General features: G+C 38.1%; 1 protein-coding gene across 2 annotated transcripts in view; it reads right to left on the reverse strand.

The window, feature by feature from the left end:
- Window positions 1–5,977: 5,977 nt before the first annotated feature.
- The window catches only part of SAR1B (secretion associated, Ras related GTPase 1B), a 27,360-nt gene continuing 14,482 nt past the window's right edge, over window positions 5,978–18,855 (reverse strand). The window contains exons 2-6 of one of the 2 annotated variants that reach the window (XM_012728038.1): window positions 18,111–18,230; window positions 14,310–14,375; window positions 12,749–12,852; window positions 11,615–11,746; window positions 5,978–10,338 (exon numbers count right to left, since the gene is read on the reverse strand). In XM_012728038.1, the coding sequence (XP_012583492.1) occupies window positions 10,222–10,338; window positions 11,615–11,746; window positions 12,749–12,852; window positions 14,310–14,375; window positions 18,111–18,159 (468 nt within the window). In that variant the 5' untranslated portion in view covers window positions 18,160–18,230 and the 3' untranslated portion in view covers window positions 5,978–10,221. The remainder of the gene's footprint in view (window positions 10,339–11,614; window positions 11,747–12,748; window positions 12,853–14,309; window positions 14,376–18,110; window positions 18,231–18,855) is intronic. The other variant, XM_004686731.1, reaches the window with a different exon arrangement.

Here is an 18,855-nt window from a genome sequence, read left to right on the forward strand (position 1 = left end):
GAGGACCTCTGTGTTTTGAGTTCCAGGATAAGCTTGCTGCAGATCTAGGGGCCTGTGTTCGTTGGGTGATGCACCTTGTTCTTACCTCCATCCTCAGTTAACATTAGTATCAAGCCCAGAGAATTCATCCATAAATGAATCATGAAGGAGAAAGTGAATTTTGTGAGCCTCAGGATAATGAGGAACCTATATTCTGGCCCCTTCTGAGTCTCAACTTCCTCGTTTATGAAAAAGGCTGAGAGTTCCTGTTGGGCCCACCATGCCAGGTGACTGAGAGCCACAAAGTGAGTATGAGGTGGTCAAGTGAGGAGCTACTGAAAACATTAGAGGAGGAGGAGAAAGAGGCGGCATGTTTGATCTGACAAGCTCTACTGCTGGCAGACTGACCAGAGGCAGGAGACCTGAAGGATTTGTTTACTAATGTCACTTCCTGGAATCTGAGCCTGCAAAGCCCCGTCTGTTTACAAGTTCTCAGGGGCCTCCCAACACCCAGCCAGGACAACAGTGGTCTGGGGTCAGGGCAGTAACTGGGGTGAACTGGTTGTCAGCACCTGGTGGTGTTCAGGGAAGCAGCTCAGATGAAACCTGTCAGTGAGTCAGCTGCTTGGGCCTGGAAAACTCCCAACTTGTCAGCATTCTGGGTTACTTGGGTCCCTCCTCTGTGTCCACCCTGTACACTTGAAACCTTGTTACCTAATATCCTATAGGTAGCTGGACAGGACCTGTCCCCTACCCCGTTTTGCAAGAGGGATTATTTCATGGCTAGCATTGAGTGTCGTGGTAACAGTGAGTCTGGAGAACAGGCAGGGTTTATAGATGCCAAGCGGGGGAAATGACTCAGCAAAATAAATCTTTACCTGCAGATACCCTGTCAGCTATTTGGAGGATCTGAGTGGCTACCCACTTTTGTGATAGGTGCTTGGTGTACAAAGTCTTACTTCCCACAGGTCAATCCAAATGTCTATGCCCCCCAGATTCCAGAAGGAAGCTTAAGAGCCATAGGCAGTGGGTGAACAGGCTGATGGCCATCTCATCCAGTGGGAACTCACAAATGAGCTAATGTCAAAAGGGATAGTGTAAAACCACCCACCCCCCTCAAACTCCCCCCTCCCACCCCCCAGAGATCTTGTGGCCTCCTTTCCCTTCCAAGAGCATCTCCTTCTATTTGAGATAAGGTGTGGGACTTGTCCCAAACTGCACCATCAATACTGGTTCCCACTCTGCAGGTCAAGTGATAGAATTGCAGGATGTGAGGAGGGCGAGAAAGTTCATCTTACCCAGACCCCTTGTCTAGGCTAGCCTCCGAATGCCAGTGACAGATTGTTTTATTTATTTATTTATTTATTTGTTTGTTTGTTTGTTTGTTTGTTTGTTTATATTTATTTATATTTATTTATTTATTTATTTATTTATGCACACAGAACTTGGGTACAGGCCAGAGATGCAGGGATGGTAGTAAGATTCACCGAGACAGAGTGGGGAGCAGAACAGGCAGAACTACTGAAATGCACTGCTGAGGAGAGCAGAGGGCAGGTCAGGAGAGGTCTGCTAAGCCGTGTGGGTCACCTCCCTGGATGGGAATCAAACTCATGGTACAGTGGCTGTGATAGCTTCATGGTGCTGTGCTTTAAACCTGCTGTGCCACCAGGGAGGGCCCAGCCTGTTCTTTTTAAAGCAATACAGTGCTGAGACATTTGTATTGAAAGGTCTCCTTAAATTTAATTGTCCCTGGAAACTTGGTATGGCCATCACAGTTCCCCTCAAGCCCTGTAGCCACAGCGATTGAGTCCAGTCTTGTGTTCACTGGTGGCCAACGGGCTATCTGATGAATTAAGATACCCTGTCCGCCAGACTTTTCAAGTTCAGCACTTCCCTAGAGGGTCAGAATGCAAGTTCTTCCTCTCCTCTGCTCTCCACCACCAGATCTCTGAAAATTTGGGCAAAGCCAGGCCCAGGTCAGAAGTTTGTGGAGAAAGGGCACAGAGGCTGGCCAGCTCCCCCTCCCATTAGGGTCCTCCGTGAGTCCCATACCCCAGTGCAGAGCCAGGTGTTTTGTAGGGTGGCAAGCCTACTGTTTCAATGGTTTCGGCCTGTGTTTTAGTTCTGAACCAGCATCTTCCTTGTTGGGCACGTGCTTCATAGTCAGTATGGCATTTTGAGAAAAGCACACATGTCTAGCTAGATGGTCCCATGACTGAGCTGTCTTGGTGAGTTACTTGCCTTGGGTTGGGAAACATTGTCGATATCACAAAATGTAATTTGATAAAACCAACTTCTCTTGAAAAACAGGTTGGAAGGTGGAGGAGGAGCACCTTTGTTCTCTTGCCTCCATTCTAGTTCAGGCCTCACACTCCCGTCATCCTCCACTCTCACCTCCTTCTAGTACATTATCCACACAGTACTCCATAGGCTCTGTGCTGTACTTCTTCCCAAATTGCTGAGTGCCCTGTGCTGTATCCATGACTGTCTTTGCTGTGCTATATACTTAAAATATCCGCTTACCACGAGCTTCAGTTCCAGCTCTGGTGTCCCCTTCCTAGAAACCTCCTCAGTGGTGTTGGGGCGCCTTTCCTTTCTCCTCCGGATGCCTTGTCATTCTGTAATGCCGGTTCCCAGCAGGCACATGTTCAGTGCCTGCCGACTTGAGCATTTAAAAAAAAGTAGAGGTATATGCCAAATCTAATGAAAATGGTTACCTCTGGAAAAGGAGAGAATATGGAGGAACTAGACCTATCTAAATAAGCTTTGGTTTATAATTACAACTTTGGAACTATGCATATACTTTACATAAATTAAAAATTAAATTTGAAAAATCAAAACTAAAAAATTGAAATCCAGAGCGAGAAAAAGTATTTAAAGTGATATTTATTTAAACACATTGTTTGGGCTGGACTTTGTTAGTAGAATATAACCTAAAGATGAAAGCAAGCACAGAAAAGACTAAGATTACATTCACTGGTGATCGTGATGTGTGAGAAAGAGGGAGAGCGTTACTAGAAATGATGATTTCAACATGAGAGAAAAGAAAATTAAATATAAAAATGTTATCAGTTTAAATTGAATTAAAGCACCAATGTGAAAATGTATCTTCTTCCCCAAAATATGCACTTCCCATTCCTATATACTGAAAAGACCTAGAAGTAATGACTATAATGACAATAAGTAGTCATGGTATCCAGGTTGTGGTCCCTAAGTACCATTTCCCAGGAAAAGAATGAAGGCTTTTTGGGTAAGTGACTGATATCTAGTCTGGAGCAGAAAATAAAATCTATGTCTGAACTATCTTGTCATGCTTGAAAGCAAGGAAATTGTTGGACTAGTAGGGTCATGTCAAAAGGAAACTGGAGCTAATTTGAAAGAGATCCCTCTGTCCAAATATGGAAAAACTTGAGCATCAAATAGAAAAATGACAGCTAACATTGAGATACATGAAGTATGCAAGTATTTAAGAGCTCCAAATGATACTCTGAACAAGACTGACTGAAGAAACAAAGGGCGGAAAATGGGGCAGAATGCCCTAATCTGAACCTAACCCCAGCACACTGGCTAAGTGCCAGGTGCTGACAGTTTCCTGTACTTAAAGCTTTGTGAGACATGAAGAGACCTTGGTGAGAAGGATGCTGCCCCTTTTGCCCCACAGAGCATCTGCAAATGGGGTGATGGGTTAAGGCTGCCCAATTTATAAGTAGTTGGTTGGGTCAGGGCTCTGCATCTCCAAGGAAGGCCAGTTGAGACCCCAGAGAATGCACCACCCCCTTTCTGCCAGAGCACTGATGAGTTAGCTGAGCCCAGCTCCAAATAGAAGCTGAGGTGGAGACAAACTCAGGCTGTTCTCTAAATAGCTTCATGTCCTGCCATCTGCTGCCAGGCAGTCAGGAAAGGAAGCAGCATTGCCTGGCTTCTTTCAGGAGCTGTCAGGGACATGTCCCCGCACAGGGGAACCCTGAGCTATAGACCAGTTCATAACTGCTCAGCTCTCACAGCAGAGCGAGTGCTCTTCTGTCAGGCCCCAGACCCAAAGACAGGCCCTTGGCCTTTGTCCTCTTCGAAGAGAAGTCCCTAGTCTCTGGAAGAAAGTCAACTTGCCTTTCCCTAGCTTGCAGAAGATCTTTGGTTTCCCACATAGATGTGTCTAGAGATTGCTCCCCAAACCAGACGGCTGGGGCCATCTAAAGGTGGCGCTGTAACTTGGTCATGTTTGTAATGACTCTAGTTTCAGAAGTGTTGCTAATCCAGCATAAAGTGGGACTGTACTTCTTTGGATTTCATATTCGGTTCCCTTTAGCTCTAGAAGGCAGTGAACAAAAATCTGTTTTAATCCCCAAGTGTTTCTCTATTCACCTGTTCCTCCTCTGCAGTTACTCTCTCCCTTTCTTTAAACAGCACAAAACATGATTCACACAGAGCTTTTTGTGTCACCTCTTAGCCAGCCTCTTTCAGTACAGTCCAGAAAGAAAACTCTTCAGTTCCTTTTTGCAGCATCATCCTGTTTGTAATGGCAGATTGCCACCCCTGAAGTCATGGTGACTTCAATCAAACATATTAAATTGTTCTCCCTAATGTTCTAATCAAAATCCACATTCCAAAGTCTTACTTTATTTACTAAATAATTACCACAAACATTGAGCCTTGGTGTCTAATTTTAAATAAATCAAGTTAAGAGGCTTTGTAAACACAGGCCCTAACTTTGCCACTTCATTGAACCGCACTGAACCCTGCTTGAAGGCCTAGGGGCAGAAATGAGGCCTGCGTTAGGACCTTTGTTTTCAATCAAGTTTCTCAGCTGTTTTTTTCATCTTTCAGTGGAAAGCCTGTGGCTACCACCCCAACTTCATTTTCACCTTTCCCGGGATGTCCTTGTTCTCAACAAGGTGCCTTTAACCTTGACGTGTGCCATGATTGTTGCATTTCTTGTACCTTTTGGGACAAGTATCAGGTTTTGGAAGTAAATTCAAGAACATTAACTGAATAAAATGGACTTAAATTTTTTGCTATTTGTCCCTTCAGTGCATTCATTATTCCCTGCTTTATAGTTTCAACTCAACAAATAACTAGATCAATAATAATCTGCAGTTTGATGGACCCAACTGTGAAAGAATCACGATTTGGTTATGTTAAGGAACTAAACACAGTTTGTGGCCTTTTGTATGTTGAGCATGGGATGGTTAAAGACTCAAAAAGTAATTTGAGATTCTTTACATAAATGATTCATTTTTTGTCTTCACTGGCGACTGATCATTTAATGTTATTGGTATTTAGTATTGTTACATAATTTTTCTTCATGAAAAATCCACATACTCTGCCATCAGGAAAACTTCAGAAGCTTGTATAAAGACGCCAGTTCCTGCCCTGTAGTCCCACTATGAGTTCTACTGAATCAAGTCTTTGGTGAGTTTTTATTTTCAAAGTTCTCCAGAAGAGTCTGATGTTATACTAAAACTAGAGAACAATGAATGGAGATAAAACCAAACTCAGCTTATTTTTCACATTTCAGCTGAGTCAGAACATGTTAAGTCCCACTTCAGTTTGCCTATAAGTTGTTTTCATTTTTTTCCCAAGATTTATTTCTGCATACAAGAGCTAAGGTGTAGGCTAGTGATAGGATGAGAGGTGAGAGGATTCACCAGAAACAGAGTGGAGAGCAGAACAGGCATATTGACTAAAAAAAATACACTGCTGACAAGAGCAGTGGGCTACACAAGAGAGTCTGCTGAGCCATATGGGTCAGCTCCTTGGATGGGGATTGAACTCAGCTAGTCAATCCCCAGTGGCTAGCTATAGCTTGATAGCGCAGAGGCTTTAACCCCTGCACCACCAGGGAGGTTCTGTCTTCAGTCTAAAGAACAAATTAGGCCTTGGTGCTTAAGCAGACGTTCCAGTTGTGATCTCGTTGTGATTCTGAAGCCTCAGAAAGTTGTAATGAGCAAAATGAATATTACAACTGGGTAAGAATAGAACTCAACATGAGAACTTTTCAAAGACCAGGTTAGCATTTTATTTTTCTATTCCTGACACTCAGATTCATAGGGGGCAAAAACCAGAACATAATCAAAATAACATACAAACAATTCAAGAACATTTAACCTATTGTAGCTATTCTTTGTAAAAATACATAGAGGTAAACAGAAATATCTTTATATAAATTATGTTTAACAATGCACATACACTGTAAAACAATTAAGATTTGCACTAAGGTGCTAGTGCAAGTTTGGTGTACAAAAGTGCAAATAAGGTTAGGACGAAAACCTTCCCACCAACTTACCACTTCAACATACTCTGCATTCAGCCAAATACTGAAGGCATCACCATGGAAGACACTTTGCTCACTTTTACAACTAACTTCATTATGTTCACCCTTGCCTCACTCATCATGGCAACTGATCACGAGTTCAGGTTAGGAGCGGCACAGGGAATACAGAAACCCACACAATGTTGACCATTCTGATATGATTTTTTTATACTTGATGATGAAGACAACCTATATGTCTGCAACTAGAACTGTCACTCCCCTTACCCGATGAAATAATTTCAAACTAAAATCAAATCTCCTCATGCACGCTAAAAAAATTCATCCATGGAAGTGCAGTTTTTCTAAAACTAATTCTGCGTAATATCCCACAAGTTCATTTCTCATTTCTGCCCTAAAGTTTGGGATGGGAGACACTTCTGAAACTGCTTACTTTGGATGCTATTTAAAAATGTGGTCAAGCCCTGAAAAATCAGCGTTATTAAATGTATTAGCTACTGAATGTTCTACATTATGAGGGCAAAAATTAATTGGTTCAGGACTGCATCTTTCATAGACTGGTAGGTTCCCTGTGTACTTAGGATATCTTGTTATCGCAGTGTTGGGTGAAGGTGTGTGAGGGGCACAATTGTAGGGTTTAGGAGTGGAAAAATGGCTTTAATAAGATACCAGTCATATTACACAGGGGCTTAGTCCCTATTCTGTAATTGTTTCTTGTTGTTAAAAGCACTACCTTGTATTTAAAAAAGAGATGGACAATGATGGAAATGACCAGTAGATTGACATTTAGTCCTTGATATAAAACAGTAACACTGCTTTCTGAATTCTTACATTTATAACCAGATTAAAGGTTTATAGAAAACAATGACTTTCTTATTAAATTACATAACTTTTATTTGCTAATGTCTATTTTTTCATGATGAGAGATTTTTTCAAACTTTAATAACTTGTCCATGCGTTAAAATAATCCAAACAATATACTCAAAATAAAACTAACACAAGATATTTTTGAGATTCCTCTTTATATTATCTGTTTCCAGTGTTTGCTGGTCAGAATTTATTTGGCAGTAAATCCTTCAAAACATCAGTCATGTAGAGACAAATAAGATTGAAATGTCACATTGAGTCACATATCAAACATAGTTTCAGAAAATGTAAGGCTTTTTCCTGAACTCTCAAATCATGTCGACTAGATATATACACTGTTTTCTATGATGGAACTTGTGAAAATGCTGGGTTTTGAATGGGGCTGACTGATCATTTTGCACAAGGCAGGAAATACTCTATTTTATAATGACTGTCCTATCTTACTGATTTACAAGTAAGTTTCCAGTAGTGCTGAGAAGCACAAGAAAAGTGAAAACTGGGAGAAGAAGGGGAATCTTGCTTATATGTTGTGAGCCACAGTGAACTTACCTATGTACATAGGCATACAAAACTAAAATTTAGATCTGTACAGGCAATATATGAATTCATACATCTTTGGTACTCAGAGACCCTGGGTCAACTAAGCCAAAGTTGGAGAATATCTTTTCATATTCTTAAAGATATGTCTATCCCCCAATTTTCTTAAAAGCTGTCACCGACATTCTAAATTTTCACTGAGATAAACTGCAGTCTATCAACCAGTTATCCAAAATTATAATTAACAGCAGTCATTGAAACAGGTATGGAGCTAAAAAAATGTTTTTTTAAATTAAAGTAGGCTAAGCCCTTAACCTTACATTCTTACTGTTTAAAATTTAATATTTTAAAATATCTTTGAACAGTACCTGCCAGATTTATGTGAAATCCAATATTCACTTGTACCCAACAGTGTTAACTACACTTTCAAACCTTACAGTGAGAGGTACAAAATTGATCTATGTCCCCAACACTAACATTTACCCATAGGTACACATACTCACAGGCACATACAGGGTAGATGTTTTCTGAGACCTTCTGTTTCTTGACGTTTTCTTACTTTCCTTCTTTTGAAGAGGATCGATGACTCAGTGCAGTGTGCTCTAAGAAGCCCTCAAAGCCAGAGAGCAAGCCCAGTGGTTTGCTGCTCCATCTCCCTGGAGCTTGGAGGAAAGCTGGTCATAGCTAAGGGCATCTTCATTTCTAGAGGGTCAGGCCATAAGAATTTAGATAATTGGGAAAATATCCACAGTTCAGCTGTGGTCCAAAAAGTAGTTTTGTTTCTTTGATCTCAATGTCAGAACTAGAATGAGAATTCTGGAGTGAGATCATTTCACGTTAAAAAGCATTTTTCCCTTCTAGAGAAGCCAGTTCCTTTGTACCAATTTATGACACAAATATTTAACTTTTCAAGTATCACAATAGACACACTAGGAAATACCCATCGTGTTGAAGACAGGTATCAACCAGAGGCAGTCCCTCGACCCTTATCTGCTCTGTATGTTACATTAGTGATGACAAAATGGATAACACTCTGATTTGGACAATGGCTAAAGAAAACATTAATTTTTATAGTAAAATTATTGATGAAATTGCAACAATCCAATGGAATTGGTAAAAGATACTATAAAAGTTTGATTTATGACCAAGTTTGGTTTATTGATGAAACTGCAACAATCTAATGGAACTGATAAAATATACTATAAAAGCTTGGTTTATGACCAAGTTTGAAGGTATTTAAAAATACATATTTGGCACTTATCTTTCATTTTATGTTACTAATTATGGGATTCTCCAACATAAGAAAAAAGAAAATTTTTTAGGAAATTAAAATACTTCAGAAGTTAGCTAAAATTTTATTAGTAAGTTTATCAGTAAGGCTGGTAGACACTATCACATGGCAAGCACTGTATCTAAAATAACAGCCTTTGTGTGTACTGTAAAGTAAAAGCCAGCTGAAGCAACTAAAAAGAAAGAAATTTAAATACAAGCATTCATTTTCTTCCTGCTAAAGAACAGGAGCATAATCTACATCTCAGTGACAACTGAAGCAGAGTAGACATTTTTCTCATAGGCAGGCCTCTAATACCAGACACAAAATCCTACTTGTTGCTTGCCCTGGGGATACCTCTAAATGTGAGGAGATTGGTACTTGACATTACTTTTGGTGAAGAGGCACAGAGAATCAGAAACTGGAATGGAGCTGCGGGGTCTACCAAACAAAGAATGATCTTGTGTTGTACCAGGAGACATACTGCTGTAGAAGGCTGATCCCAAAAGGCCTAAGAAATGGACCCCATCAGCTCTGGTGATAGTGTTACTAATAAAAATACACATGATTCAAAGATAAATGTAGTATAAGGTGCAACCAAAGACAACAGTCTCCTGGAAACTGCTAAAGCCTCTGGGGACTTAAACATTATTCATAATATTCTGAAGCAAATATCCTTTCCCAACAACACCCTCATGTGTATAATACTAAATACTCAAATTCCAAATCACACTAGCTAGATAAGTAAGACACATTAAAATGAAATATTTGCCCAACAAGGATGCCAAACATTAGAGTTTGTTTTATTGCATGACGTTTGCATAAGAAAAAATATTAATCGGAAACTGTAAGGCATCATGCAGTCATCAGTAAGCTAACTGTATACTTAAGATAGGTGGACATATAATCTAAAATTTAAAAACTAGTTCCCAAAAAGTACATAAAAAATTGAACATGATGAGCTTTGAAATATGGTTTATATTTGTAGTTTCATGTTGTTAAAAAGTGCTTCAAGTGTACTGCTGGAAAGTTGCTCTTCATAAATGACGCTGAGGTCATGTCAGATTACAAACTGTAAAAACTAATTATTTTTATGGAATTAGAAAGCTAACATTGTGATATTCACATTTCTTTGAATCAGTTTTCAATTCTCACTCAAATTAACTTGATATATTAATAATCTAAAAAACATTTGTTTTCTAACCAACCAAAGTCTATTAAATTCAAGTTATGCATGTTGAGTGATCAGATCTCTTGAGTAGGCCTGAACGGTGAGCCCTGGAACCAATGCCAGTAGAAGTTAATCAATGTACTGCGCCATCCAGCGGAAGCCTTCTCCATAGCCTTGTCTTTTGAGCACACTGCACATGAACACTTCTAAGGGTCGGGCATTCAGTTCTTTTAGAGATATGTTGCCCTAGAAAAGAAGACAGACATCATGTTGGATGATCCTCTTAGGAAATAAAAGCTCTACTCCAGTAGCATCTCAGCGTAAACATTTTAAAACACATGAGGACTGTAATAACACCATGGCTATCAGGCATCCAAGACTCCTAAACACACAAAAAGCCTCCTTCTTTCTTAGTCAGATGTCCACTCAGTGTGAAAAAGGTGAGTTTGTGAGGCACCAAAAACAAAAATAACTTTTGACTTAGAAAAATTTAAGGTTTGGGCCATCTCTGGTAGTGCAACAGATTAAAGCACAGCACTACGAGGCTAGCCACAGCCACTTCAGCATGAGTTCAATGACTGGTCAGGGAGGTGACCCACATGGCGCAGCAGACCTCTCCTGACTTGTCCGCTGCTCCCTTCAGCAGTGTACTTCATCAATCAGCCTGTTCTGCTCCCCACTCTATCTCTAGTGAATCCTCTCATTGCCCTACACCATTGGCCTGTACCCCACTTCTGTATGCATATATAAATACATCTTTAAAGGAAAAATTTAAATTCACAGGCTTAATTCTCTGATTAAGTTTTTGCCTAAATTAAAAGGCAATTCCAAAAATTAATGTGCAGTTTGACTTACTAAAAGGAAGACAGAAAATACAACAAAGTCACCTGGCTGCAGAATTTTTCTCCCTAGAAAGTATATGTACACCACAGAAAAAAAAAAACTGTTGGTAATTTGAATTCTTCCACTGCTTATCTGGGATTTTTCAATACACTGAGGAGCCTTCCCAAACAAGTCCCAGTAAAAAAAAAAAAATGCATCTTGGAACTTACTATAAAGTGTTTGTTCAGAAACCCTCCTATTCTTATTTTTGCATTCTTATTTCTGGTGAAATAAATTGCCTAAATACTGAGCAAGGGATATAAGTATGGCTATGATTAAAGTATACCATATTAGGTAGCTAATTTTGAAAATTAGTGAAAAAGGAGACTTTGAAAGCTTTCGTTCAGTTAATCTTAAGCATGAACTTTGATTTTTTTGTTAGAATCATGAAAAGATAAAAAAAAAGAAGAAGAATTAAGAAAAGCTTTCCAATTAGGGCATTAAAAAAAAAAGACCCAAGTGTTTAAGTCAGTGTTTGTTTTTTCCCTTCTACGGAAAAAAAGATAGTAGTGAGCTTGTGTAGATAAACAATAGTAATTATAATAGTAAAAGACATTTGTACTACTGGATGAAATACATTTCAGTCATTTGACATTCAACATTCAACAAATACATTTGTCAAAACAAAATTTCTTTTTACCTTTCCTGTCGTCTGACCAAATAAACCAAACATCTCCCGTAACCTCTCTTCACTGATGGCTTCAGGTCTGTCGATCTTATTCCCCAGAATCAGTATAGGCACATTAGCAATGGTTTCATCTGTCATTAGTGACTGAAAACAAAAGGGCAGATGTTGATATGAAACCATCTGAAGGTATTTGGCAGGATACCAAATGGGTATCAAGGACTTCTTTATAATTATGTCAGTTTTTCATTTTCCTTTGGTATACTTACCCTATATTTTAAAGTGAACCCAAGGAAGACATAAGCACAGTTCTCCTCCTTAAGGCTCCATTTGTAAATGCTCACTCTGAATCAGTGAGGTGCAGTGACTAGAACCAACACCTTGGAAGTGGACAGACCTGATTTCGCTTATGCTTGTGCTGCTTCCAAGTTATGAGATCTTAAGACATCTAGTTTTCACTGAAGCCAGGAGAGAATATGGAATAGTAGCACCTACCTTATGGAGCTGACTCAAGAATTAATTGAGGTAAAGTGCACACTGCCTGGCACAAAATAATAATTCAGGAACTTTCTGAACCCAATTCATGACCACAGAACTCACCTAGACTTTACCATATGAAACAGTATTTGTTGGCCTCCTATGGACAGAGGCATAGTCGGGTCAAACTTCAGTCAAACCAGGGACCTGCTTTTTTCTTGGTCTCAGCTCTAACACTGGCCTTGACTGATGCTCCTAAGTAACTTTACCTGACCTGGGATGGGCGAGGCGGTGTCTCCACAGAGCCTTTTTCTCTTCTGACAATACTCACAAAGATGGTTTGTTATACCATTTCTAAGTCCTGGACAACTCCTGAAGAAACTGGCACCCTAAGATGACCAGGGACTGGAGCGGACATGAAATATATCACAAGAGTATACTTGCAGAGTGAGCTCCGAAGGCTTCAGGACGGAAGACTGTTAGCATTTCCTCAATAGCTCTAATTACTCCAGGCTACTCCCCTGTATTTTACAGAATCACTGAAGTAGACAAATTGCCAGGAGTTACATTAAGCCTGCAGAAATGCTGTAATCCTATATGTAGAGCTCCAAACTATTTCCTTAGGCTTATCAGAGTCCTTCAACTATGTTTAGTTTTAATTAGTTAACTTACATCAAGTTCTTCTTTTGATTCTAACAACCTTTCGTGGTCTGCGCAATCCACCAGAAATACAATGCCATTGATAGCAGGAAGGTAGTTTTTCCACACTCTTCGAGCTAACAAAAAACAATCAGGAGTTAGATTTTATTTGCTAGTAAAACCTACTAGGAGGTTTGATAGAAGAGCCCAACAAGATGTCAAATTATCCTTTAACTTGTGTATGTAGTGAAGGATCAATACATACTAATAGCTAATCTTTTACCCAATATTGCAAAATCTTTCCAAAAGAAATTTTAGGCTCTCCTTGATTGTGAGCAAGTCAAATATTTTACTCCACCCCAGTTTTCCATGTTACTAAGTAGAATCAGTATTTGCTATCAATGAACAATGCTGCACATTAAGGTTGTTAATTGAAGACAACTATAGAAATTTGCAATATTTGTTTTTTCACATTTCTTATCAGTTTTAGAGCAGATAAACTTACAGTCAGTGATAGAAGGAAATGACTACCAAGTACAGGTATGTTACATGAGATAATCGAGGCAAACTATTCTACTCATGACAGAAATTAAAGTCTATGAAACCATGAAGATAATTGTCCCCATAACCACTTTTTTTTTTTAGAGAAATGTTTTTTTTAAGTAGCCCAGTGGAAAATAGCTTTTTTCCTCTAACTTCAGTTTTATGAACAGTGTTAAAAACAATACAGAAATGAAGTCTCAGACAAATACCATTGATATCTAATTCCAGAAATTTGTTTATTTCAAACAATTATCATGTCTCATGCTTTAGCCACAGCCATTTAAATTTAAAATCTTTTCAACTAATAGGTTTTTAGGAGGCTCACCGACTTGGTAGTTATGACTTACTACATGCTGGGTACTGTCAAGTCCTTTTGGGAATATAAAAAATAATTATTTTAGTGCCAGAAAATGTAGTATAGGAGTCTTTCCAAACTTGTAGACATATGCACATAGCACTGAGTGCAACAGAAGCATAATTGAGAGCACTCACAGCTGGGAGTGACTTCTCAGGGAAGGGAGCCTCTGGTCCAGCAGGTGGGTTATCTTGCGGTTGGGCTCAACATGAGTAAAAAAAAACCCACAGAGATTATAGAAGATATGAAGAGGGTCTGGTTTCAGTGGAGAATGGGGAGGGGAATAATGGGAAATAAAGACATGAAAAGCAAATGGGGATTAGATCAGAGGGATGCCAAATGCCAGGTTAGTAACTCCAGTTTTTATTTTGTAGATGATGAGTTAGATGCTGAAGGTTTTGAATAGGAGTGTGTAAATGTTCGTAACATGATTATGACAAGTGAATTGTGGATTGGGAGATGAGAGTGAAAGCTAAAGATTAATCAATACTTGACCACCAAAAGCAATTCAGACTTAAAATGACTAAGAATATCATGAAAATCACCCTTTGCTTTTAAAGCTTTTGTGTGGCTGTAATAATTCCTAAATTTTAAGTCTATTCTAGTCTTCATTGAATAGAATGAAATTTCAAGCACTGGATCATAATAGCCACTTTTTTATTTAGATAAAAGCACCTATGAGTAATAGAGCCTTACCTTGAACATGACCACCCAGATCAAAAGTCGTAAAGGTCATGCCAGCAATGGTTAATTCTTCTGAAGCTAAATAATAATACAAATATATTTACAATGTGAAAATCAGAAATTAATTATGGGTACATAAATTTAATGTTTGGCTTACTTTTTTTTAATAATATGTTTATTTTTACATCATTTTGTACTTTTTTTTCATGTTTCGCTTACTTTAACTGCAAATAAGATCACATCAAATATCAGAATTCTTTTTATTAGATATACTCCAATTCAAATTGACACTATAAAAAGAAACATTCACTACCTACCTCAAATCCAACACTTACTTTTTTTCCTTCTCTATTTCTCCTGCTGAAATGTTAATCTAGTCAGACGAACATTTGCTGTGAGTTTAAATAACTACCCCAATCTTTTTTTTTTTTTAATGTAATTCATCTGAAATGATGCAAAAATATTTACTGTGATAAAGCTTGAGTAAGGGGGGAATGTGTTTTCCTTCTCAGGAATCACAGCCCTGCCTAGCTACAACCCAATATCAGAAAAAAAAGTTGTATATATTCTTGTACAATTTTCTGGTCATTTACAATGGGAAGGCTAATTCCAGACTTACTTTCTCAGGACCAAAAGCAGAAATCCATGGCAATTACAATGAAAGTTTCAGTAAAATAGGTTTTCTCTCATGGCTATCTTTTTTCACAGGTGACAAACAGCCTTTAAAGACATAGTTTTGATAAAAAAATTTGGCCACTGAAGTATTTTTTCTGCCAGTCCCTGCTGGAACGTCAATGGTAAGTTTGTCAGACTGCTTGATACCATCCCCCAAGTAACTGAGTCTCCATTTTCCCCTAAATGCTTCACTCTACATAGTTTTCATTACATTCGCTTGAATTCAGTGGTCTAGCCTTCTGCAGTAGTGGCACTGTCTAATTGGTCATTAATCTTAAACAATATATAAATTTCATGTCAGCTACTGTATTTTTATTACCAGAGGTTCCGTTTTGTTCTGGTCTTATATCTTCTCTCATTATATACCTGTAAATCTATGAGCAATGCACATATTAGTTGTTTTAACACATCTGCTAATTCTATCATCTTTGTCACTCTGGATTTGTTTCTACTAGTTGATTTTTCTCCTGGTAATGGATCACATTTTCCTGCACGTTCAGTACTTTTTGATAGTAGATTCTGTTGTATTCTCTGAAAGAGGGATTAATTTTATTTTGGCAGTTAGTAAAATTGTTTGTAAATTAGGGCAACTCTAAGGCAGCCTTCATTTTGAGGTTATTTTAGTCACATTTGCATAGTAGTGTCCCTTTGGACTCTCTCTTGAATGGTATGTATTAGCTAGTCTCTCCATTCTAGCTGGTGAGAAGAAAATGACTTGTAGTTCTACATGAGCTCTGGAAATTAGCTGGCTAACACATTTCCTATGACTACTCTTTCTCCAGATACTGTTCTATGACTGGTCATGAAAAGTTTGACCTTATGCGTGCATAAAGTTTCAGTCACATAAATTTCTGGAGTTCTTTCTCTGTAGAGCTCCTGCCTCTCTTGTACCCAGCCCAGTCACTTATAATCACTTCAGATTCCCCAAATTCTGGTTTCTATATCACCTGATAAAGACAACTGGGTTATATTTGGGTTTTCTCTCCCTGCACTGTGATAAAACTTGAATACAGAAAGGGCTGTTTTCCTGTTCTGCAGAATCACATCCTACCAATATTTGAAAACAGTTGTGTATGAATTTTTGTCTAGTTTTCTGGTAACTGTAAACTATTCAGTGTGACTACCAAGGCCCCAGAATAATTTACCTTGTTAAAAAGAATCTGTATATATAGGTCTGGTCAGCTGGATGAGGTACAATTTGTGTTCCAAGTCACTATCCATAAGGAAATAATAATGCTTATATGTGGTTGGTAAACTATCTTTATGGTTATAATTCCAACTAGTTTACAAAAAAAATTCCAAAAAAAGTTCCATTTGATTAAGAACACTGTTATATCCCAGGAACGACTACTTCCTTTTCCCCAGTCAGTCCCTGCCTACACTTTGAGAAGCAACCACTGATCTGATTTCTTATCACCTCAGGGTAGTTTTGCCAATCTTATAATTTCATGTAAATAGCATCAAATAGTAAACTTTCTGAACACCTTCTCAAGTTTTTTTTTTAGCAAGAGTTTATTCCTTTTTCTTGTCGAGTAGCATCCTATTGTTTATAGATTCATTTTTTTTAATAATATAATAGTTTATCTTTACATCATTTTCCATCTTATAATCCCCGTGAGCTTCCTACCACCAGTTCACCCATGTGCCACCACCATATATAGATTCTTTTTTAAATGAACATCTGAGGTGTTTCCAGTTTTTGGCTATTACAAATAAAGTGGCAATGAACATTACTATACAAGAATTTTGTTGTACATGTTCACATTTCTCCTGGATAAATTCCTATGAATGGAATTACCAGGTCATAGGGGGCTTTGACGAACTGAAAAATGTAACTTGAATTAATATAAGCTGTCAGATCAGCATCTATTTTGTACCATTGCTTTTACTTTTGGACTTAGAACAAGGTTTGATTGAATGTGCTTGAATAAATGAAGAAGCAACTTCAAAAAACTAAAAAATGACTAACATATAAGACTACTTTGTAGTATCTTACAATTCTGCTGGTTCTGCAAACAATTTCATATAGTCAATTTCACCGTGACCATTTTTCCTTTAATAGTATTATTCTTGTATCAGAATCTTACATGCCAAACCACATTCCCTTCTCTAATATAAAAATGCATTAACTTTATAAATTTTGCTTTTCGATGTCACTCACTAATAGTTTTATAGATTAAATGCTACTTTGGTGTATTCTTTGTTTTTATTTGAATATTTACTGAATAACTGTCATAGTATCTACTTTTTGGTCTAATTCTCAGTTGTCTATTCATTAATAAGATCATACTACTTTTTCAAAATTAAAATGGATTAACTTATCCATAAATTCTGTGCCTAGCTGATTTGTAGTCTTCAACTGTAAAGCAAGGTCATTTATAAGTTATGCTTCTGTTTCTACTAACTCTGTCACGTTAACATTTGCTTTACTTCTTTAACAGTTTATATTCTATAATTTTATACACAGGATGGTATATATTAAGTGATTTCAAGTGTTTTCCAAGTGGTCTTTCTTAAAGAATGTACATCAGATTATGTTTTAATTTTTGTAAAACTTTCTATGAGCGTTTTAATGTTTCCCTTGTTTTTTGAAATAATTCTTTAGTTTTCTATATTTGATACTGGTGAGATTATCTATCAGGACTAGAAAAAGTACTAGTTAAGAAAATAATTTTTAAAACTTAGAAAAATCTGAGTTTTTTTTTTGAGAGTATCCAGTGAACTGTAAGACAATAATCAGTCCACTGAATTAAAAACTGAAATAGTACAGTTTTAAAATTTGAAAAAAAAATTCAGGTATATAAGTAAGGTAGTGGTTGGTGACTATAACCTAAGCAATGTTTGGTTGGGTAGACCTCAATCATGTCATAACTCCTCAGACATTAATTTTTTAATTCTTCTAGCCGGAGAAGAGAATACTAAGTGGGGGGGGGGGGGGGAAGAAATGAATGTTATTTCAAGATATAGATATGTTCCCTATGAGCTGGATCACCTATTATTTTACTGTACTATTTTCAGAATGGTCAAATCACTTGATCATCATGTGTTTACAAATAAAAAGACTCAAATAGAAAACTTTTGGTTAACGCTTGAGAATAACCCAATAAAGTAGTACACAGCATCCAGGAATATACTTACTGGGATGTAATGTGGGGACATGTTGTCCAAGTCTGTCATCTTTTAGCATATGTAGCAATGTGGTTTTTCCTGCATTATCCAATCCAAGAAATACCAATTTACCAGTTTTCTTGTATAGCCCTGCAGGATAAGCTATGGTTAATTAAAGATATATCTGACAAAGACTACCCAAGTAAAATTACTCTAATTAGGCCCTCCCTGGTGGTGCAGCGGGCTAAAGCACAGCACTAAGAAGCTTAAAGCCACTTCCGCATGAGTTTGATTCCCGCCTGCCCTGGAGGTGACCACATGGCGCGGCAGACCTCTCCTGACCCACCCGCTGCTCCCTTCAGCAATGTACTTCCTCGATCTGCCTGTTCTGCTCCCCACGCTGTCTCTGGTGAATCCTCTCACCTTCCGCATCTCTGTCCTGTACCCCAGTTCTGTATGAATAAATAATTCTTTAAAAAAAATTACTCTAATTAAAAGTACAAAATAACATTTACCATTTAGTTATATATTTTTCCTACTTACTCTAGATTTTTGATGAAGAAACTCTTATTTAGTAGCCTCCCTGGTGGCACAAGGGGTCAAGTCTCAGCATTATAAAGCAATCCGCAAGCCGCTGCAGCATAGGTTGGATGCCCAGCCAGGGAGCTGATTCACATGGTACAGCAGACCTCTCCTGTCTCACCTGCTGCTCCCCTCAGCAGTGTATTTCATTCAATCCACCTGTTCTGCTCTCCACTGTCTCTGGTGAAACCTT

This window comes from Condylura cristata, unplaced genomic scaffold (genome assembly GCF_000260355.1).
Source record: "Condylura cristata isolate star-nosed mole 26May11 unplaced genomic scaffold, ConCri1.0 scaffold00021, whole genome shotgun sequence".
In the NCBI taxonomy this organism is placed as follows: Eukaryota; Metazoa; Chordata; class Mammalia; order Eulipotyphla; family Talpidae; genus Condylura; species Condylura cristata.